This window comes from Caretta caretta, chromosome 7, assembly GCF_965140235.1.
Source record: "Caretta caretta isolate rCarCar2 chromosome 7, rCarCar1.hap1, whole genome shotgun sequence".
Classification (NCBI taxonomy): Eukaryota; Metazoa; Chordata; order Testudines; family Cheloniidae; genus Caretta; species Caretta caretta.
The window spans coordinates 46,273,680-46,298,048 of NC_134212.1; the positions used below are offsets into that span (position 1 = coordinate 46,273,680).

General features: G+C 42.7%; 1 protein-coding gene across 9 annotated transcripts in view; it reads left to right on the forward strand.

Moving 5' to 3' along the window:
- Positions 1-24,369, forward strand: part of DOCK3 (dedicator of cytokinesis 3) — a 609,762-nt gene that overhangs the window by 561,093 nt on the left and 24,300 nt on the right. For all 9 annotated transcript variants that reach the window (XM_048858121.2, XM_048858128.2, XM_048858122.2 and 6 more), the window contains 6 exons: positions 12,989-13,130; positions 14,681-14,847; positions 15,442-15,528; positions 16,033-16,212; positions 18,840-18,923; positions 20,911-21,027. In XM_048858121.2, coding sequence (XP_048714078.1) covers positions 12,989-13,130; positions 14,681-14,847; positions 15,442-15,528; positions 16,033-16,212; positions 18,840-18,923; positions 20,911-21,027 — 777 coding nt within the window. The remainder of the gene's footprint in view (positions 1-12,988; positions 13,131-14,680; positions 14,848-15,441; positions 15,529-16,032; positions 16,213-18,839; positions 18,924-20,910; positions 21,028-24,369) is intronic.

Consider the following 24,369-nt stretch of genomic DNA (forward strand, 5'->3'; position numbering starts at 1 on the left):
CTGTAGTTGACTCCTTTTTTCTCATAGGGAATCAACACTAAAAGCCTAGCTTAGCAAAATGAAGGCTCTGAGTGGATATGATTGCGCTCTATAAATATATCTGGGAAGTAAACACCAGAAAGGTAGACGTGCTATTTAAACTAAAAGTTAATTCTTATAAGAACAAGTGTTTATAAACTGACGGTGAATAAATTTAGGCTGGAAATTAGAGGAAGGTTTCTAAGCACCAGAAAAGTGGAGATCTAGAACAGCCCCCAGTAGGAATAGTGGGGATAAACAACCTAACTGATTTTAAGATGGAACTTGGTAAGCTTATGAATGAGATTATATGATTGGGTTGCCTGTCATAGCAGGGGACTGGACTTGATGACCCAGGAGGTCCCTTCCAGTCCTGTGTCCCTAAAATGGGTGTTGCTGATTATCGTTTGACACCTCATATAAAACTTGTCTGACAGTTCTAGTGTAGGTGAGCCCTAGCCGACTACATTGACAAGATAAACTAACTTGAGACAACTAGAACTCCAGATTTCTGGTTTTCTTCAAGGGAAAGTATCACGAGATTGTAACCAATCCTATGGGGCATAGGAGGAAGGGAGGACAGAGCCTACAATGGTGAGAGCATGTGGGTGCTTTGTTAGTAATGTATATATTTTTAAGGTTTCCCAATTTAAAAAAATTAAATTACTTTGAAGGGAGTTTAAAAATTTAAACTCTGGTGTATAGGTAATTTGAAAAAAGTGTGTTTTATGGAGAAACTTGAAGGGGATGGAGGCATGATGGAATAGGTCAGCAACAGAGGTGCCCACTGGTGGAGGACAGCATAGAACAAGGGACAGACATGAGAAGCATGAAAGAAGCAAAAGGGCAGTTAGGCATACAGTTTGGATGGAGGAAAGGGAGCTGGAGCAAAACAGAAACACACTAGAGTAGAAAGTTAAGCCAAAGCTAAGATGTGCAAAGCCTGTGTCAATTAGCTTCATTCTAATATGGAATGTGAGTGGGAGTGGGTTAGGGGATCAAAAGAGATGACAAATCTTACAAGAGTGAACATAAAAAAAATTAGTAAGGGCTAGAATATTAGTGGTGCTCAGACCCTTGTAACCTACAGAATCTTACATGATAAAAATGATTTGCAGGGTCAAAAAACAAACAGAAAAGCATAACCACATCCGGCAGTTCTACTGTGAAAAGCAAAATGTAGAAGGAACCAGTATCAACACATATGGAGATTTCCAGAGGAAATTATCTCAGTTTTACCTTTTGTATCTGGCAGTGGAAATTTCAGAACATGAACAATAAACTAGTCAGTATAGCAGAGGAATTGATCCTAAGGTCTGTAGTTCCATAAGTGAACCTACCCTGCATTTCAGTTGTGGACATACAGCTGCATCTTGGATAGTAAGTGACGTGGCCTGTATGTTTAAGAATATGCATGAGTTTTCGGTGGTACAACAATTACTCTTGATTAAATTGTATAAGAGTGTGGGAATTGCTGCTAGTGACAGTAACAGCAAATACACTGTATATAATTATAATCCCCATTAATTCTGTAATTATATTCCATAGCAGTGTTTCTGATAGCAGAGTGGGAACTGATAGTGTAACAACCTCAATAAACTCCCTCTTTCTCTCTTAACGACTGATAGTGTACAGACATTTCAGAGACTGAGTCCGTTAGCTGACGTATCTGCATGGATCATATAGTTACATGGTTGATGAATGTTAATCTAAAAAAGAGTAAGATTTTCAGTGATTTAAAATAAAATATGTATTCAGAATTCTCAGGGATCAAATAAGCACCCAACACTTTCCTCTGGTTTATTTTATTTTATTTTAAATCCGCAGATTTTAAAACAGGAAATTACCATACTCACTTCCACCTCTTCCACTTGGTAGCAAACATCATCTAAAAATGTCATTGTTCATGTTGCTATGAATTCTGAATCTCTTTCTGTCCTGGCTATATAAAGGTCAGTTAATTAAAAACTGTCTGGCTTCTACATTACAGAAGTTCAAGTAAGGCTTGACAAACCACGTTTTGAGAGCTTGCACTGGCTTCTGCAGGGAAGAATCTGTGTTAAATGCAGATTTCTGGTATTTTTAGTGCATTATGGTTAGAACCATAATAATTTGGTGCATAGGCTCACAATTTCCTGGGTTGCTACAGTCAAAAGGCACAAAGTAGGTACAACAATTAGTAGAATGGGTCTCTACTTTGAAGGTGAATCTCTTCATGACAAAGTTAATAATAGCTGGGAACTTTGTGCATTACAGACAAAACTGTCCAGACCCATCATGTAATATTTCTTCCTGTTCAACCGTTGCTGTGACTGATGTATGGTAAGTCAGATATGTCACAGATGGAACTGATATCTGTTCCAAAATGATGTAGTATGAGGCCATGGAATAAGCATTTATTTTGCCCATTGGACTTGAAGTGGTTTTTCTTCAAGGTAACTAGAGTGTGCCCTTCTACTTGTATTACAGTGCTTCCAGAATAGCTGGTGATCTATCATAACCCACCAAGAACAATCCATTATTTTCATTTCTAATTTTAGTACTTCCTAAAGCTCATCCACTTTCTCATATTCCATGCAATGTTTAAATACACTTCTATCCCAATATAACGCGACCCAATATAACACGAATTCGGATATAACGCGGTAAAGCAGCTTTGGGGGTGGGGTCTGCGTGCTCCAGTGGATCAAAGCAAGTTTGATATAATGCAGTTTCACCTATAAAGCGGTAGATTTTTTGGCTCCCGAGGACAGCGTTATATTGGGGTAGAGGTGTATGCTGTAAGGCAATTAAAATATTTAATTCTTTAGCAGAATTTCTTTTATTTATCTTGCCACATTTTGTCAAGACAAACAGGAGATCTGTTTTAGCTCCAATTTTCTTCCAGCTGAAGGAAGACGCACCAATTATTCACAAGCACCTTAGCTTCCAGTTCAAGAGGAAGGCAGAGAAAGACTCACCCATTAAACAAGGGTATTAAAATGTACTTCTTGCCACTACAACTAATGTACAAGTGAAACAGTGCTGTTTTTCTGTCTGACCTTAATATTCTTTCATTACCTTTTGTCCTTTTCAGACTGATCAGACAGATAGTAAGTGTTGACACCCTAAACAGTTTTGTCTCCACTTCACAATGAAGGTTAGAAATCTTTGCAAACTTCTTCTTGGAATGGAGGCTAAATCTCTTTATACAGGATTCTGCAAAGTGAATGGACAAAAATAATGACTGCCCTAGTCCAGAACTAATAGCTGCTCAATTGTCCTTCCATGTACAGGTAGGTGGATCTTTACAGAGAAGAAAATTCTAGTAGCAGGACCTCCCCTCAGAGCAACTCACACCTCAGAGTTACAGTTCTCTGTCTACTACTCGGTGGAGTATGGCTCCATCCTTCTGCAGTCACAAGACTATGATGGCCCCTTCAGAGGACAGAGGGATAGAAATGTTATGCTTGGAAATTAGAACAGTGGTCTTGCAGGCTGTGGCCAGGGTTTCCTGTCCCTCCTGCCGTCTCAGTCTTTCCCTGTGAACAAGGTTATGGGACTCAGAGAGCTTTGGCTGGCATTCTGGGAGTACAGAGCTAGCTCCAGCTCCCTCTTGGCCACTATCCATGATCAAGACCAGGCCTTATTTGATATGACTTTTTCCTGGGCATTGTGCATGATTTATCAAGGCAGTCTACATGGCTATGCTGAAGTCAGGTTCCCACCAAGCTCTGTTGTGGTGAAGGGAGCTGCAGAAGCAGCAACTTTACTTTGATCAAGTAGCCCCATGCCAGAAGCCATTTTTCCAGAGGTTCATCCAGTGGCCACTTGGCATTTGTCTTCTCCTTACCCTACAAAGTCTCCAAGGGATACATTTCTCAGTGCCAAACACCCAAACAGCAGCCTAGCCAAAAGCAGTCATAGTCAGACCTCCTACTACCAGAGATGAGGTTCCAAGAGAATGCAGAGACAAAATAAAAATCTTTATATTCCTCCTTCCATTACAATAATCATCTTTAACATGAAACATAAAGAAAACTCTCACTTCATTTCCCCTATCCCTGCAGGCAACAGTGATCAAGAGCAGACATAGCTCCCCCCCCCCACCCCCAAAAGAAGTAAAATGCTTAAGGACGTCAGAGACACTGACATTCTGGGGCATAGTTGGTCCCACCATTTTACCACAGAGAACACCCATTTATTGACTGATGAAGTATCCAGGGTCCTGTACTTATCATCAGAGAAGGAAACTAGCAAAAAAGGAAAATCTGTCAGATGTTTCTTCTACCTTAAGACTAAAGAAGACATGTTTCTCCATACACCCAAATCTCCTTGACTTTGTTAAAGAGAAGGCTCACCCAGTAGCACTCCATCTTTTCCAAACTGTAAATTGTATCTTGCCCAAAGAGGCATTAGAAGAATGGATTCCCAATGTGCACTTGTCAGCCTTCAGTATTAAAGAGAGCTCTATTTGCTTTGCATGAACAGTGGCCATCAAGAATCTGTTATAGACCGGTGGATACCCATTTTAAGAATGACTAAGAGCTTGTCTCAAAATGTATTTCAGTCAGCATAGCCTCAGCATTTGGTCCCAAGGAAACAGACTAACAGAAGTCAGATAACAGAACAAGGAGCAATGGTCTCAAGTTGCAGTGGGGGAGGTTTAGGTTGGATATTAGGAAACACTATTTCACTAGGAGGGTGGTGAATCACTGGAATGGGTTTCCTAGGGAGGTGGTGGAATCTCCATCGTTAGAGGTTTTTAAGGCCTGGCTTGACAAAGCCCTGGCTGGGATGATTTAGCTGGGGTTGGTCCTGCTTTGAGCAGGGGGTTGGACTAGATGACCTCCTGAGGTCTCTTCCAACCCTAATATTCTATGATTCTATGTCAAATCTAGAACAGGGGATACCTAAGAAGTCATGCAGAATGAGGAAAAACTTGGAGATTTTCCAGTGTGCCACAAAGTATATCCACAAAGTTGCCTTCAACTTAGTCTTTGCCATTAGCTCTTCTTACTAACAAGGACATGAGGGCTGTATGGCTTTATTCATAGCAACTGGATGTCCAGGCCAAACAGAATTTTATTGTACTACCTTTTCCAGGCCAGTACTTTGGGGACAACTTAGACAAGGACCTAAAAGATAATACAGAACAGAAGTCCTATCTCCCAGAAAAGAAACACTCTTAGTCTTCCTCTCAGAATTTTGTTACTTTGGCTGCTCTCCAGCAAAGTCCAAGGTTAGCTCTTGTTTCAAGTGGGCCTTCTCATTAAGGTTGTCCAGAGACTGAGAACTACAGAGGCCTCCAACAGACTTCTTACATCAGAATATCAGCAGATCCCCTTCTCTCCCCAAAGACAGAATTCATGACTGCAAACAAGACGGGAGAAATCCGCCAACAATTAGTGTGTACCATCTAGTTTCAGATAGGCTGTATGTAGAATTCTTTCAACTTCCACTCGAATGCATTTCATCACTTTACCAATTCCTTCAAACTTAAAACAAAATAAGATATTGCTGGCAGACATTAGGCACCTGGTCAACATTCAAGCAATAAATCAAGTTTTAATGTTAGAAAGATTCCAAAGAATGTGATAATCCTGTTTGCCCTCTCCAGTAGATCAAAAGTGCATAATGTTGTCTAACTCTGCACCCATTTAAGTCAGTGGGAGTTTTACTCCTGACATCCGTGGGAGCAATTAAACCAATTCTGAGCATTTTTAAGAATCCCACCCCTGTAATCTACTTGACTATAGATCTCAAATGGATAAATTTTTTCATAGCCTGTAAGTAGTTCAAGATGAAAACACTAAGCAGCATGTAGCAGCAATGGAACTTGCATTCATCAATTTTAAAGATGCCTATGTTCATATTCCAAAAGTTGACTCCTATTTTAAATAACTTCAGTTTTTTAAGTCTGAGTCATTGCCCATTGACATTTCTGTCCATCAGTTTTTTATGACACCCAGAATATCTTCCCTAAGATTTTCATCACGTTGGTCATGACACTGTGCCGGTGATATATCAGTCTTTAATTTGACAACTGGTTGATCTGAGCACTGACAGTGGATAAAGTATGTTTTGTAGTGTGGAAGACTAAAACTCTTCTGTCAGCTTCCTGATGAATGTCGAAGAGTATCTTGTAATTAATTCAACAGCACACTTACCCACAGGCACAGCAAATGCAGCATGTGTGTGCAGTTTGTTTTTGCCTTTAAGAAGTGAATCTAAAAGTCCATGAAGTTAGCAGCTCACCTTTTCTCACCTATCTGCGTATGACATCTTGCAGTTACTGGGACCATAGACTCCCTAACACATTTAGTGCTGAGTTACATGTCTGTTCATGCGGCTGTCCAGACATAGATAATTTTTTGATAAGAGTGGGATTGATTCTTGAGTTTGTGTGCCAAAAGACTAGAGAAACTGAAATACTGTGGGAGAAGCAGTATGGTCAAATGGATGAGGCACTGGACTGGAAATCAGGAGACCTGAGTTCAAATCCTAACTCTCCCATTAATTTGCTGCGTGACCTTGGGCAAGTCCCTCCATCTCCCTGTGTCTGTGTCCCCACTCACCTTTTGTTTGTTTTGTCTATTTAAATTGTAAATTTGTGGGGGCAGAGGCTCTCACTATTTGTACAATTTATGACACCATAGGGCTTAGATCTTGGCAGGAGCCTGTAGGTGTTATTGTAATACAAAATAATAAATAATATTGTTGCCCTTCTAAAAGATGGCTGGAGCCTTGCACATCAGCTTCCAGGTGGAAGAGAAATCAGTGAAGCAGAATCTGGGTATATCCTAAATATGTTGTTTTTTGGGGTAATAAACACCAGTCCTGGGACAGTGATGGTCACAAAAAGCATGCAGGCAATGCCTTCAATCAGAATTTTCAGCCCAACACCAATTGGGTTGACTCGGGGCAATTCTGCCTCAAGAAATGACTCTTGCTGGTTGCACAGCTCCCTCCACAGAGAACCTTGCATAACAAAATGGACAACACCATATATGTTTTTCCTAGACTGAACATCTTCTCGCACTTTAAGGAAAAGAACTTGGAAGAGTGTAGCAATGATACCTGGTTACACCTTCCATAGAAGTACCACATTTTGTCTCTCTCAAGCACTCAGGAAGGTCTCTGATCTCATATGTCCCAATAACATTACATACAAAACCTACATGTGACAGAATGTGAGTTGCCTAAGGCTGACTTCCCATTCTGTGCACTTTGGAAGTATGGCCACATGGGGCAAATGGATGAGGTATTATTTTATATACTCAATGCTTAACTAATTGGTGGTGTCATTCAGCTCTTCAGCTGGAAGCAGTTAAGAGAGGCAGAGGCAGGAGGAAACAGAAGGGAGGGGGAATGCTGGAAGAAAGGGCCAGAGAAGCCAAAGATCTCAGAGAGGTCAGATCTCTCTCTCCCTCTCCTGCCTTGTGCCTTGTTAGAAGTTAAAGGCTTGGGGAAAAGCCTTATGCTGTGAGGAACAAGCATGTATAAAGCACATTATAATTACAGCACTAGGTATTGAACTTATCACTGGTGTGCATGAGGACTGTCTGCAGTACAAATCCAGGGTGAGGGAATCCCGCCCTATGACACTACGTTAAATGAATGTTAAGGTTGCAAAGAAAAGCACATGAAAGTTAGAAAATGTCATTGTTACAATTGCCCGTGCAATCTTATTTTGACTCCATTGCATATGTGCATTATTATAGTCTTGCCCAACGTGATATAGAACCTAAGAACAGCCATACTGGGTGAGACCAGTGGTCCATCTAGCCCAGTATCCTGTCTTCTGACAGTGGCCAGTGCCAGGTGCTTCAGAGGGAATGAACAGAACAGGCAATCATCAAGTGATCCATCCCCTGTCACCCATTCCCTGCATCTGGCAAACAGGCTAGGGACACCATCCCTGCTCATCCTGGGTAATAGCTATTGATGGACCTATTCTCCATGGACATATCTAGTTCTTTTTTGATTCCTGTTACAGTCACGACCTTCACAACATCCTCTGGCAAAGAGTTCCACAGGTTGACTGTGTGTTGTGTGAAGAAATACTTCCTTTTGTTTATTTTAAACCTGCTGCCTATTAATTTCATTTGGTGACCCCTAGTTCTTGTGTTATGAGATGGAGTAAATAACACTTCCTTATTTACTTTCTCCACACCAGTTTTGTTGCCCTTTTCTGTACCTTTTCCAATTCCAATATATCCAATATATAGAAAGTACATGGCAGAGCTTGGGATAGAATCCAACTTTCCTGGATCCATTTCAGTGCTTGAAACACAAGGAAACATCTTTTCAACCCTAGTGCTTAAAGTTTGGTAGTTATAATCAACTAAAAACAGGGGCTTTCCATGGTGTTAGGCAACTTTAATTATGGGCATCTCTACAGCTCTACCTAAAACACCAGTACAAAATGGATATAGCAAATGTGTCTAACATTTCTGTTCAGCCACAGGCAAATAGCCCAGCAGGAACGGGCACCTCTGAATGTCCCCTTAAGAAAAGCACCCTATTTCAACCAGGTGACCATGAATGATATCACTCTCCTGAGGATAACACACAGAGATAAAGAACGGATGTTGTTTGAACGCCAGCAAACATACACTGTAATGCTTTGTTCTGCAATGATTCCTAACTACATGTTACTGGCCTGGTGTGGTAAAGTGTCCTACCATGGTGGACGGAATAAGGCTGCCCTCCCCAGAAACCTTTTGCAAAGGCTTTGGGAGTACATCCAAGAGAGCTTTATGTAGATGTCCCTGGAGGATTTCCGCTCCATCCCCAGATACATTAACAGACTTTTGAAGTAGCTGTACTGGCCGCGAATGCCAGGGCAAATTAATCATTAAACACGCTTGCTTTTAAACCATGTATACGATTTAAAAAGGTACACTCACCAGAGGTCCCTTCTCCACCTGGCGGGTCTGGGAGGCAGCCTTGGGTGGGTTCAGGGGTACTGGCTCCAGGTCCAGGGTGAGAAACAGTTCCTGGCTGTCGGGAAAACCAGTTTCTCCGTTTGCTTGCTGTGAGCTATCTACAACCTCCTCCTCATCACCTTCCTCGTCCCCAAAACCTGCTTCCATGTTGCCTCCCTCTCCATTGACGGAGTCAAAGCACACAGTTGGGCTAGTGGTGGCTGAACCCCCTAAAATGCCATGCAGCTCATCATAGAAGCAGCATGTTTGGGGCTCTGACCCAGAGTGGCCGTTTGCCTCTCTGGTTTTCTGGTAGGCTTGCCTCAGCTCCTTAGGTTTCACACGGCACTGCTTCGGGTCCCTGTTATGACCTCTGTCCTTCATGCCCAGGGAGATTTTGACAAATGTTTTGGCATTTCGAAAACTGGAATGGAGTTCTGATAGCACGGATTCCTCTCCCTATACAGCGATCAGATCCCGTACCTCCCGTTTGGTCCATGCTCGAGCTCTTTTGCGATTCTGGGACTCCATCATGGTCACCACTGCTGATGAGCTCTGCACTCACCTGCAGCTTGCCACGAGGGCCAAAAAGGAAATGAGATTCAAAAGTTCGCGGGCCTTTTCCTGTCTACCTGCCAGTCCATCTGAGTTGAGAGTGCTGTCCAGAGCGGTCACAATGGAGCACTCTGGGATAGCTCCCGGAGGCCAATACTGTCGAATTGCGTCCACACTACCCCAAATTCGACCCGGCAAGGCCGATTTCAGTGCTAATCCCCTTATCGGGGGTGGAGTAAAGAAATCGATTTTAAGAGCCCTTTAAGTTAAAAAAAGAGCTTTGTCATGTGGACGGGTGCAGGGTTAAATCGATTTAACGCTGCTAAATTCAACCTCAACTCCTAGTGTAGACCAGGGCTAAGAGTGATTGGATTTGTGGCTGCATTTGAGTGCAATTAACAGGAGCTCAGTGAGTGCATTCTGGTTGTTTATATTTTGGAAATACAAGGGGATCTTTTTGTGGAGAGGAAAAGTCTGTCAGTGCTTTTGCTTATTGTGTTATGTGTATATCAAGATGTATAAAGGTTACCTAAAATGGAAGTTTCCTTGCTTTGGCAGGTGTTTCACTTAAGTAACCTTAATTCTGATCAAAGTTTTTGTTTATAAGACTATAGTTAGAGAACTGAAATATACTTTTCATGGGACTCAGGGCTTTAGAAGGTCAGACTCCCTTTTTACATTGTTCAAAAGTTCCAAAAAAGATCATAAAAGATCCAAATACTCTCTGTCCAGGTGGATTCATGACTTCAGTAAAGAGGCATACCTGACTACAGGGATTCCATGGATCATGACCCTTAGGAATTGTAGCTCACTCAGCAAAAGGGATGGCAGTTTCCTGATTTGAAGAGGAAGTTAGCTAAGCAGCCATTTAGAATTCAGTCCATAATTTTTCCTGACAGTACTACTGGATGGGTGGGAATGCTTCCATGCTGGCAGCATTCTGATCACCAGTCCTGGATACCATATTCCAACATAGTAAAAACTATTTTTTGTCTTTTTGTCAGCAGGTTTTTATGGGCCTTCCTGTGGATAATTATTAAAATGCTAGACAGAGATCTTTAGTGCCAGGTCAGGGAGCATCAAGCTTTTTGTCCCTTACCTGTAAATTTCATTTTGACAAAAGACTTTCCCAATCCACAGTGTCACATCTGGTGGTTCTGTGACAAATCCTGGATGATGTGGGGGTCAGGGGTGTTTGTGTGTCTATATATTTATTTGGGTTTAGTTTAATAAAAAAAAAGCAATCTATCATTTAGCTAAGAAGCCATTCAGATGACTTCTTAGGGGTGGTCTTGTTGCTGAGCAGTTGTTCAGTGGGAAGGATCAATCTACTTATGTGTGGGAGGACAGTGGAACAGCCCATTAGTTCTGGATTAGAGGAGCTTCTTGCAAAAATATAATGTAGAGGTAAGGAACAAAATGTCCTTCTACAGTCTATGTTAAGTGCAGCTTTCACACATAGCCCATTCCGCCTGTATCTCTTGTGATTAATGCTAACAGTATGCAAATATCTTTCCTAGGGTAATGTATTAGCTTCAAGGTCTAACAATTTAATTGCCCAGCTGGTTTTAGAAAAGGAGAGCTCAATAAAAAAAATCATCGTGCTTTTCTTACAGAATGGAAAGATCCCAAATAAGTGTAGAGGCTTTATAGATCTAAAGATTGTGTCAGCCTTCTTTTACCAATCTGGAAATTCTACAACTGAGCAGCATTAACTCTAGGATTACAAGATGCAGAGATGAAAGGAACTGCTTCAAATTACCAGGGCCTCAAAGCCTTGTTCTGTTTGCCGTATCATTTTTCCTAATTTAACTTACAGTAATGGAGCATTCTTCTAATGTAATCCAAACATGAATACCACACTGAAGGCTCAGATTTTTTCCCAAGGTAACAGCTCAGTATTTATTTTGAGACTAGATTACGCTGCTTCTGCCCACACTTGCCTGGGCATAGAGGGCTATGGCTGCAGTGTGACCAGTATGGTTTTGCTGCATGGAAGAGGAGAATTCAGTGAGTCAGCTCTTTAGGGTCTACCTGAACTTCTTATGAAGAATGGAGATTTGGGGTCCGGCGATTTGGGGCACAGCCATTCCCTTCCATGAAAGACGGTGTAGTGTTTGAAGGTGCTCTCCAAGTGTGGCATGGAAGATTCCTTCACCATGCTGGGTCCCTGCAGACCTTCTCAGTGCATTATTCAGTGTGTGGGATGAGAATAAGATTTGCGCCTCTGTGCACAATTGAGGGAGTTTCCAGGTTTCTCTCCTGTCTTTAAAGATCCAGACAAAAAATGAAAAGAAGATAAAAGGCTGAAATATCTGGGAAATTGTTTTGCCAAGTAGCATAACAAGATTTTTTACCAGCTTAAAACTAAACAAGATTCACCCTACAGAGATTTCTATGTGTATTTACAAGTTAGATGGGTTTAGCTGACTATATTAGACAGAAGCAACTATATCTTCTTTTTAAAAACATCTTCTGGAAGAGTCACTCCTTTCATGACAGGTATCTAAGCAGCATCTTTCTAAAATATATGGCCCTGTTATAAATCATGTTTTCAAATACATAGGCCTCAAATATCTATGGCAGTGAGATTTGCAAGGCTATCCTTACACAATAAACCATGGCTTGAAGCCTTGGCTTACCCCTTTACTTCACTTGTTACAAACACAATGTAAGTAGATGCATTTGTTTTTATCTTTTGTTCAGTGGCAGTGCTCCATCACTTTACAGCTGAAATACTAGCAGACTTCCTTAAGCATGGGGTGAAAAAAGTCAGCACATTGTTTCTGGGAGTGTCTCGTAATTGGAATTTTCTGGACTTCACTGCACAATTTTGTCAAATGAAAAAGGGGACAAATTTTTGGGGTGGATATAGAAGAGATGCTGGATCCTATCCTGATTCCAATCAAATCATGCTGACATTTCACCATTGACTTCAGATGATTCAACCCTTTATCTAGATTCATTTTTGAAAACGACAATACATTAATTTTGCTTACAAAAAAGAGATTCTGCATTTCAGGACAAAACCTGTTGCTCCTACTCTGTCAGCTTGGTTAAAAGAATTTAAAACATATTTGGACCTGCTGTGGATTAGTTTGCATCTTTAATGGGACAAAAGAGGGAACTAGATTACTAGTAACATATGTCTTACTTCCAGTAGTTACTCTAAACAGTTGCTTCAGTCCACGTTCCAAGTTTAATCTTGGACGCTGAGTTGTGGATTCCTATGTTTGATGGCATCCATATTATAGATAGATATAAAGTTAAACATTGTAAATAATTAATAGTAATAATTAATAACTAAGTAGTTAAATCTTTTTAAGATGTTTTCATAACTTTATCATTTATAACTTTTATTTTTGATGTAATAAAACAAAAATTTAAAAATATATAGATTTTTGCCTGTTATTATGTATGAAGAAGACTGGTTCCAATTAAACAGCAAGGAAAGCAAAGAGAATGGTTTAGGAATTTAGTGGTTTTCGTGCCTGTTTGTTTTGCAGAACAAGGAGTATGTATGTCGAGGCCATGACTACGAAAGGCTGGAGACCTTCCAACAAAGAATGCTGAGTGAGTTCCCACAAGCCATTGCAATGCAGCACCCAAACCACCCAGATGACACCATTTTGCAGTGTGATGCTCAGTGTATCCTTTCATAAGGCAGCCTAATGTTAATCAAACTGTTGTAGGATACAAAGGGTATAGGGAAAAGAAAACTGTTTCATTTTAGAAATTCTTGGTTCATATCTGGCTTTAGTGATAGGTGTCATGATTTTCATCATCTCCAACTTGTGTTTAGTGGATATTTATCTACATCATTGCACACCAATTGGACATAATTGTCATTTTTGCTTAGGGAATACTTCAGGTCATGGCTGATGTACATTCTCAGGACTGTGTGGGAAGATGTGCCCCGTGCCCAGTCTGGTCCATGCTTTATTCTAACCGTTACTGACACTCGCTCCCTTATTGAACATTACATTTCACCAGACATCCACCTGGCTACCTTCTGCAATTCCACAAGAGAGAACCGTGCAATTAGATTCATGCCTATTCTCGACATACTTTCCATTTTGTTTGTTTTTCACTTCACCTTCCTTGTACACTGCACGTTCCTTTCCATTCAGACTGTCTGCTCTTTTATGCAGTACATCAGACTTCATCCCATTGATACTAATCTGCATTGTGAATTTAAATGCAGACAACAAAAGTAACAGTATGCATCCGATGAAGTGAGCTGTAGCTCATGAAAGCTTATGCTCAAATACATTGGTTAGTCTCTAAGGTGCCACAAGTACTCCTTTTCTTTTTGCGAATACAGACTAAGACGGCTGTTACTCTGAAACAAAAGTAATGTTGCTGTGCAGTGTCTGAGGACTGGCCCACATGGCATTTGTTTGAGAGTGTGAACATTTTAGGTGAGATGGGAGGGGAAGATTGCCCGCTGGCTCCTATTTCACCAGTTAGCATAATGAACAGTACTTTGACTTTACTGACTAATAGCCTCAAGTTAAATTTACCAGGAGTAGAATGGTCAGTATTTCCCATTCCCACTGCTGCCTTCCATCCCTGACAGAACCCAGTTTTTCCTTGCTGTGTGATGCTGAACCACCAAATAACAAGGGTTTGTTTTGGGTTGTGACAGTTTGGGTTTTCTTTGCTTTGCTTTCTCATGCCTTTTCTACACACAAGTTGGACAAGTTTAATTAAATCGGTTTCTAGACTGATTTTGTTAAATCAGTACAACCTGTGCATGTAGACAAAGCCTAAGTTAAGGCCAGATTTTCGAAGGTATTTAGGTGCTGAAAGATGCAGCCCAGATGCCTAGTGGGATTTACAGAAGTGCCTAAGCAAGTTAGACACCTAACTTCCTTTATCATCAATGAGAATCAACTGCTTAGGCACTTTAGCAAATCCCATTAGGTGCATATTCAGTTGCCTAAATACATTTGACAACCTGGCCTGAAGTTCCTACAGCACTCTAGTCCCCTAGCTCTGGAGATGCTAGCCCAATGAGTTTGAAGCAGCAGTGAAAAGGAGAGGTGTGTAATGGAAGGAAAAGGGAAGCATGGATTTCACACTTTCTCCATCGTTTTTCTTTTGGTAACATGTGACATCCCTAAGAGAGTCATGTTTTGTCTCATTGTTTTCTTATTTGATGCCTCCGTGTGTTTCTTTGACTCCTCGTTTTGCAGATTTACAGATATATGCAGTGACTCCCATCCCAGACAATATTGATGTCCTACAAATGGAACGTGTGCCTGATCGTATAAAGAGCTTTTATCGCGTCAACAACATCAGGAAATTCCGCTATGATAGGCCTTTCCACAAAGGTCCAAAGGACAAAGAGAATGAATTTAAGGTAGGAGCACTCAGTAATAGTAACTAAATTTTAATATTTCCAGGGCAGGTAGTAGTGTCTTCCTCTTCTGCATTTGTACAGCGCATCACACAATGGGGCCTTAATCCTAAATTGGTGCCGCAAGATGTTGTTTTAATTCAAATAAAATGCAGGACTGTTGAGCCCAGTGGTTGCACTCCTGGCATAAGTAAAGCCTACTCTGTTTAAAAGGTACTTGTGGCAGTGCCATGGAGAGGGATTCTGAAGCAATAGGGGTTGTTTGGTTGATTGACATATTACCCAAAATGATCTCTTAGTTCCCAGCTAATTGATAGCAGACCTAGGGTCTGAGGTCTAGAAACTAACTGAAAGGTTTGGTGCATTGCTTTAAAGCACACTGAGTTTTTTTCTTTGTGTTTAAATGTAAAGCAGACTTCAGTTTCATGTTACATTTCATGTTACAGTTTCATGTTACGTGTTACATTGTGAAAAACATAATGTCTGCTCAGAGTATTAATGCACTCTTCTATTCAGCTACTCCTGAACAACTGCAGTGAGAATAAGAGTGTTCAGATTCTGAGTCACTGGGTCCCCCACTTACTGTATTCTTTGCAGAGCTTGTGGATTGAACGTACCACTCTGACACTGACTCACAGTTTACCTGGGATCTCTCGGTGGTTTGAAGTGGAGAGAAGAGAGCTGGTAACATTTCTTATACTTGTAATTGGGATATGAATGGATAGTTTCTTCAGAATGAAGGATGGACAATTTAAAGCCTCTTGGCTGGGTCTAGCAGTTGAAAAAAATTCATGCTTCACTGGTGGATATTGCAGAATCCATTCCCTCAGCTAAAATAATTGCTAAACATAACAAGAGGAGCAGTGTGAAGGGAACAGAGCAGTCAGAGTAAATGACAGTGAGGTGTGATTCTGAATCTTGATAGCATCTTCAGTCAGTTATTCAGAGACATGTGACAGCTATTGTAACTGCTAAGATGAGTGCGCAGTGAGGTGAACTGAGATGTATTGCTGACACACAGGAAAACTGTTGTGAAAAGCCATCATAACAAAATGGCTAGCTAGTCTGCAAATCAGAAAAAAATTTGAATGCTCATCAGCAGTAGTAGGAATTGGTTTCATAGTAAGGAAGGGAACGTGGTAGCAATGAGGTATCCGTGGCATTGAACTATTCTTTGTTGCCTTGTAGGTCGAGGTAAGCCCTTTGGAAAATGCCATTCAAGTTGTTGAGAACAAAAACCAGGAACTGAGGACATTGATAAGCCAGTATCAGCACAAGCAAATGCATGGCAACATTAACCTGCTCAGCATGTGTCTGAATGGAGTGATTGATGCAGCAGTGAATGGTGGCATAGCACGGTACCAGGAGGTAAGTAGGGACTGTACCTCTGAGTTTAGTATCAACCTATTAGCAGCTCTTTCCCAGAAGCATTTCTCCTGCTGTGTTGAAAATAGCATGACATAATAAAAAGTCAAATATAAGAAATTACCCCTATGTGCCCAGTTTTCATACTTGTGATCTAAACAGGATGCTGAAATCCCATGTTTAGTTGTTTATATATCAGCACTTGGACAAGTAAATCCTGTTGTATGTAGCTAAGTGTTGATATGAATGTCCAGATATGGGTTCTGGATGTCCTGGTTAGATGGCACAGTTGAAAACGCAGCTTCTCAAGTGTAAGTTCTGATTGACACGGCACAGCTGATCTTGCAGGTACAATAGTGAAGCAGGCAGTTCATGTGCTGCTACACTGTAAACACGTTTTCCAAAGCAGGCAGTGGGACTCGCTCTCTGTGCTGATGGAGACTGAATGTGATGAGGTTCCTGCTGAGGGAAAGTTGCTGGCTGGCACTTCCAAAGAGTTGTCTTTGCCAGACAGTGTCCAGTATAGTCTTAGTCCTAAGGGGACCTAATGTTCTGCTTCCTTCGCCAGGAGTTAGTTAAAGATGTATGTTGCAAAAGGGAGCTACAGGGACACATACTGAAAAATGATGATGCTGGTCCACATTTTTGGGTTGTGTGTGCCCTGCAGAGAAGCACAGAAAAAGCTCTTCATCCCTTACATTATTTACTCCTTTAGTCACTTATTTCCTACAGTTTCTTGAGATACTTAAATGAAAGAAGCTATATAAAATACAAGTAATGTGCTTAATGACAGTGCTCTGCACTGTCATGTGGGGAGATTTGATTAGATTCATGATCCTTTGGGGCTGGGAGAGAATACCTTATGCTACTCAATAGTGATCCCTTTGACTAACTGAGGAGCAGAATTTTCTAGGCAGCTAAAATTGTGGTACTGTAGCTTCATCTAGGTCCCAAAATACTAGAAGAGATCAGTTAAATGGAATTTTCAGTTTGCTAAGTGTACTTGGGTCCCCTAGGATTTCTGTTCCTTCTTTTCTCCCTCTTTGACATATGGACATAATCAGTGGTGAGCTGGAGCCGGTTCGCACCGGTTCGCGTGAACCGGTTGTTAAATTTTGAAGCAGTTTTAGAACCGGTTGTTAAACCGCTTCCCTGCAGGGGGCGCTGAGGCTTTGATGGGCTCCGGCCGCGAAGTGATGTAATTCCTCCTCCGGCTGCCAGGGGAGCTGCGCTGTGGGAGCCATGTAGGCTGCCGCCTGGCCTTAGGCATGAGCCCTGTTGCTGCTGCTGCTCCCCTGGCCCTGGGGTTCCCGCTGCTGCCTGGTGGGTCCCCAGCTGCTCTGCCGGGCCTGGGCTGCGTCCTGCTGCTTGGGCTGCTCCGAGCCGCTCTCCCCGTGAGCACCCACCACCCTGCCCGCAGCCACCCCCTGCCTCCAGCCAGCCCCGCATGCCCTGCCCGCAGCCAGCCCCTGCCGCACCCCCTGCCCTGCCTGCAGCCAGCCCCCATCTCCAGCCACCCCCGCACTCCCTGCCTCCAGCCACCCCCGCACTCCCTGCCTCCAGCCACCCCCTGCCCTGCCTCCAGCCACCCGTCTCCAGCCACCCCCACACCCCCTGCCTGCAGCCAGCCCCTGCCCTGCCCACAGCCAGCCTCTGTCTCCAGGCACCCCCGCACCCCCTGCCTGCAGCCAGCCCCTGCCACACCCCCTGCCCTGCCTCCAGCCACCCCAGCACCCTCTGCCCTGCCCGTACCAGCCCCTGTCTCCAGCCACCCCTGCACCCCCTGCCTGCAGCCAGCCCCTGCTGCACTCCCTGCCCTGCCCGCAGCCAGCCCCTGTCTCCAGCCAGCCCTGCACCCCCCTGCCCTGCCTGCAGCCAGCCCCTACCTCCAGTCAGCCCCTGCCCTGTCTCCAGCCAGCCCCACACGCCCTTGCCTCCAGCCAACCCCGCACCCTCCCGTCTCCAGCCAGCTCCGCACCCGCTGCCCTGTCCACAGCCAGCCCTGCACCCCCTGCCTCCAGCTAGCCCTGCCCCACACCCTTGTCTGCAGCTGGCCCCACGTCCGCTGGAGCCCTGCAGTTCCCAGGGCAGTAACCCTTCACACCTGCTTCAATGAGGGGGGCAGGGAGCAGCTGGGACCCACACATGTGCACACCCTAGGGTGACCAGACAGCAAGTGTGAAAAATCAGGACAGGGGGTGGGGGGTAATAGCAGCCTATATAAGAAAAAGACCCCAAAATCGGGACTGTCCCTATAAAATCGGGACATCTGGTCACCCTAGCACACCCCCAGGGAGTGGCAGGGACCCACACATGGGAAACAGAGCTCATTTCTAGTTCAGGCCCATCTTTTTAGAAAAGAACTTTAGGCAGGGTTAACATACATCCGTATTTTCCCAGACAGGTCAGGCTTTTTGGTTCTTAAATCGCCGTCCGGGAGGAATTTTTAAAATTTACGTATACGTAAATACGGACGTATGGTAACCCTGTTGGTACAAAAAATACATACTGGGGCACATCCCTTAAATCAGAACTTTTTATATGGAACCAGTTGTTAAGATTTTGACAGCTCATCACTGGACATAATAAATTGTTTCCTAATAAGGAGATGATTTGTCTTTTTCCCACAGGCCTTTTTTGATAAAGATTATATCACCAAGCACCCTGGAGATGCAGAAAAAATCACACAGCTCAAGGAGCTCATGCAAGAACAGGTACTGCTGTGCTTTTAACAATGAAGGAAGAATGCTGTGATAGTGTGTGGATTCCTCAGCAATCACTTTGCAAACCCAGAGCTAAATAATTCATTCAGAAGCAAAGAAACACAGGAGCTTTGCAGTGTATTTAAAGCATAGGGAAGTGAGAAGGCCAATGAATTAATAGGTTTCAGAGGAACAGCCGTGTTAGTCTGTATTCGCAAAAAGAAAAGGAGTACTTGTGGCACCTTAGAGACTAACCAATTTATTTGAGCATGAGCTTTCGTGAGCTACAGCTCACTTCATCAGAAAGTCTGCTGCAGTTTCCACGGTAAACATCTGATGAAGTGAGCTGTAGCTCACGAAAGCTCATGCTCAAATAAATTGGTTAGTCTCTAAGGTGCCACAAGTACTCCTTTTCTTTTTAATGAATTAATAATGCACTAGCCTTTCACCTGAGTTGAAGCCTAATTTAAATAACAAATTAAATGAGTATGGCTTCTCCTTTTATTAAGCAATGGATGTGTTTCTACATTACAAAACTACCCATCATTTTAGGATAGTTAGCAACTTCTTCTCAGTGGAGTCTCAGGATAGACATAGTAAGGGTGGTACAGATCATAACTGAAATATGTTTGCAGAGCCATGTGGGAAAGCATATACAGAGCCTACTTGCACTATCCCTGACTCTGTCCAGTGTTCTCAGTGTCTCACTTGCACAAACATATAAAATCTCACCAGATAGGTTGTAAATCAGTGATGTGATGAGAAAGAAAAATCATGTCACTGTTAAATTAATGATTGGCAAAATATTTATCCCCTCCCATAACACAAGAACTAGGGGGTCACCAAATGAAATTAATAGGCAGCAAATTAAAAGCATACAAAAGGAAGTACTTCTTCACACAATGAACAATCCACCTGTGGAACTCATTGCCAGGGGATGTTGTGAAGGGTTCAAAAAATAATTAAATAAGCTCATGGAGGATAAGTCCATCAATGGCTATTAGCCGAGATGGTCTGGGATGCAACCCCGTGCTCTGGGTATCCTAAGCCTCTAACTGCCAGCAGCTGGGAGTGGACAACAGGGGTTGGATCAGTCAGTGATTGCCCTATTCTGTTCATAACCTCTGAAGCATCTGGCATTGGCCACTGTTGGAAGACACGGTACTAGGCTAGATACACCATTGGTCTGACCCGGTATGGTCATTCTTAAGCTATATTCAAAAAGTCTGTCCAAGTCTGAATGGAGTTTTGGGGATTATTCAGCAGAGGTAGCATAGACTTTGAGGGTCACTTAATCCCTGTGTGTATCTCAGATTTTCCATCTGCAAAATAAGGATAATGCTTATTTTACCAGTTCTCAGGGGGAGTTGTGAGGATCAATTAGATATTACTTGTACATGATGTAAACTATATAAATGCTAAGTATTATTATTAAGTATTACTGTGCTCTCTCATCTGAGAGTTTATATAACGCTACTCACTATTATATTCATGACCTTTAAAAATGGGACCTTTATGAATAAATAATGAGCAATAGAGAGCCGACAGTTAATAGTGTACATTGCAGCTTTGCCACTATTCAGATTAATTGTAGAAAATCCCCCTACAAATCTCCATTAGCAACTTTGATCCCTTGTCTGACATTATGTGAAGATATGGACAAAGGGAATTTCCTGTGTCACAAAGAACTAACTGAGTGAGGACTCAACACTGTCTGCAGAGTGAATCAATTTTGTCATTTTTTACTGTTCTCTCTTGCAACTGTAAATCCAACATGTCACAAACGTGGTTGTCTCACACTTAAAATGTATGTTAAACACATACTTGTCAGCTTTCTTATGTTTACTAATTTTCAGCAATCTTGCAAATGAACAAGAAACTCTTTTACAGATCTCTCTCACTCGCTGACCAAACTAGAGGACAAATTATGTAGTGTCTTCTAGGCTGAATGAAGATGTTCTTGATTCATGATGTTATAATTCCTTTTTTTTTTTAATAGGTCCATGTTCTTGGAGTGGGTCTGGCAGTACATGAGAAATTTGTACATCCAGAGATGCGTCCTCTACATAAGAAACTGATTGATCAGTTCCAAATGATGCGATCTAGTCTGTACCATGTAAGCTAATCACCCCCACCACCACTTCCGGGTCGTTGTCAGTAGTTCAGAGCCATGCTAAAAATTAATTCAGTTGCAATGAGATGCACACAGGAACTGGACAAAAGTAGTGTATATTAAACCTATGGGATTGTCTAACTCTTACAGGAAACCTTGTTTCCAGTGCAAAAATTAAAGCCCAAAAAGATTTGCAAACTGAGCCCTTAATACAGTCCCTGGGATTTTTCAAGGTCCCTCTCCTGTAATTTATATCACTGGTGATGTGAGAGAAGGTCTGTGAAGCTGAATACTCACACTGTCTTACATAACGTAGGGCAAAATTTTGCCCTTATCATGGGGTGCTGTGCCAGGGGTGGGGAGAAAGATGACTAGACAGTACTAGTTGCCCATCTCACAAAACAACCATCCTGTTGCAACCTGTTGAATGCAGCATAGGTGCCACCCAGATGCGGGGCTGGACACATTCCCTGGTTGGCAGATCATACTCAGCAATTAGCTCTGCAGACCAGGATGTTGATGGGATATGCCTTCTAGTCATCTTTTGTGGGAGAAGTCCTTTCCTGCTCCGTGCACTGGGGGATGGAAGTCCTCTCACCAGACAAGGACAGAAGTAGAAGGCAGAGGATCAGTCCCATAGTCAGAATGCCCTTATCTCCTGTAGGCTTTTTAGCCTGACAAGTCCTATCATTAGTCCAGTGCTGCAATGGTGGGAGAGCTAATGTAAACATGGCACCAACAGCTGCTGATGTTTTTACCTCCATAGAAATTTGCTCAGAGTAGATAATTGGCAGTCACAGTTTCACATATATGCATCATATTTTATGTGTGTTTTATTCTACAACAATAGAAAGAACAAATAGGGCCTTCCACTTAAAATGTGCTTTAGGAAATTTCAGGGTTAATCTCCAGTGTTGAAATAGTGGGGCCTGTTTAGTGTGTTGTTTAACCAAGTGTACATGAGTTGATTTGCATTTAGTTTTGTTGGAAGATTTAAAAAGAGCTTGCCTCTTGGAACTGCTCCTGAAGTCATTACTTTGTTAGCACATTTACTACTCAGCTGTCCTTAGTGAGGGGAGACATGTCCATTGCATGTAATTATCACTTCTTAAAATTCACTAGCAAAGGAATCCATGGTTATTTAAGAAGATAGAGACCAAAAGTTAGCTTCAAAGCAGTGGACGTGTTATTCCTTGACTTTAGCAAAGCTTTTGATATGGTCTCCCACAATACTCTGCCAGCAAGTTAAAGAAGTATGGGCTGGATGAATGGACTATAAGGTGGATAGAAAGCTGGCTAGATCGTAGGGCTCAACGGGTAGTGATCAATGGCTCCATGTCTAGTTGGCAGCCGGTATCAAGTGGAGTGCCCCAAGGGTCGGTCCTGGGGCCGGTTTTGTTCAATATCTTCGTTAATGATCTGGAGGATGGCGTGGACTGCACCCTCAGCAAGTTTGCGGATGACACTAAACTGGGAGGAGTGGTAGATATGCTGGAGGGTAGGGATAGGATACAGAGGGACCTAGACAAATGAGAGGATTGGGCCAAAAGAAATCTGACGAGGTTCAACAAAAACAAGTGCAGAGACCTGCACTTAGGACGGAAGAATCTCGTGCACTGCTACAGACTAGGGACTGAATGGCTGGGCAAGAATCATAGAATCATAGAATATAAGGGTTGGAAGGGACCCCAGAAGGTCATCTAGTCCAACCCCCTGCTCGAAGCAGGACCAATTCCCAGTTAAATCATCCCAGCCAGGGCTTTGTCAAGCCTGACCTTAAAAACCTCTAAGGAAGGAGATTCTACCACCTCCCTAGGTAACGCATTCCAGTGTTTCACCACCCTCTTAGTGAAAAAGTTTTTCCTAATATCCAATCTAAACCTCCCCCACTGCAGCTTGAGACCATTACTCCTCGTTCTGTCATCTGCTACCATTGAGAACAGTCTAGAGCCATCCTCTTTGGAACCCCCTTTCAGGTAGTTGAAAGCAGCTATCAAATCCCCCCTCATTCTTCTCTTCTGCAGGCTAAACAATCCCAGCTCCCTCAGCCTCTCCTCATAACTCATGTGTTCCAGACCCCTAATAATTTTTGTTGCCCTTCGTTGGACTCTCTCCAATTTATCCACATCCTTCTTGAAGTGTGGGGCCCAAAACTGGACACAGTACTCCAGATGAGGCCTCACCAATGTTGAATAGAGGGGAACGATCATGTCCCTCGATCTGCTCACTATGCCCCTACTTATACATCCCAAAATGCCACTGGCCTTCTTGGCAACAAGGGCACACTGCTGACTCATATCCAGCTTCTCGTCCACTGTCACCCCTAGGTCCTTTTCCACAGAACTGCTGCCTAGCCATTCGGTCCCTAGTCTGTAGCTGTGCATTGGGTTCTTCCGTCCTAAGTGCAGGACCCTGCACTTATCCTTATTGAACCTCATCAGATTTCTTTTGGCCCAATCCCAAGAAGGATGTGGAAAAATTGGAAAGAGTCCAGCGGAGGGTAACAAAAATGATTAGGGGACTGGAACACATGAGTTATGAGGAGAGGCTTAGGGAACTGGGATTGTTTAGTCTGCAGAAGAGAAGAATGAGGGGGGATTTGATAGCTGCTTTCAAGTACCTGAAAGGGGGTTCCAAAGAGGATGGATCTAGACTGTTCTCAGTGGTAGCAGATGACAGAACAAGGAGTAATGGTCTCAAGTTGCTGTGGGGGAGGTTTAGGTTGGATATTAGGAAAAACTTTTTCACTAGGAGGGTGGTGAAGCTCTGGAATGGGTTACCTAGGGAGGTGGTGGAATCTCCTTTCTTAGAGGTTTTTAAGGTCAGGCTTGACAAATCACTGGCTGGGATGATTTAGTTGGGGAGTGGTCCTGCTTTGAGCAGGGGATTGGACTAGATGACCTCCTGAGGTCCCTTCCAACCCTGATATTCTATGATTCTATAATTCAATAGCACATAATAAATAGGTATGTGATGCTTATGTGTTGTCACTCAGAAGAGTTGTGTGATCAGAAGCTTTTTCATGCCAATTTGTTTGAAAGCTTAATAAGAAGTTAATTATACAAAAAGCGCACTGTGCTGCCTCTCAGTTACTAGTGTCTCAAGATTTGGCTGCAGCTGTAGAACCAAACACTCAGAATTAGAAAGGTTAACGCTGTGTAAGATAAAGCTCATTTAGAAGACTGCTCCTGTTCTGTTTGAAGAAATCTGATCTCATAGTAGTTTCATGGTCATCTCCTCCCTATGGCCAATTTATCCCCTCTACATCCCACCCTAATCCTCAGTATCCTGAGGCACATCACTGAAAAGACAACACCTGTTGGGGGGGGAGGGAAGAGGAGAGGA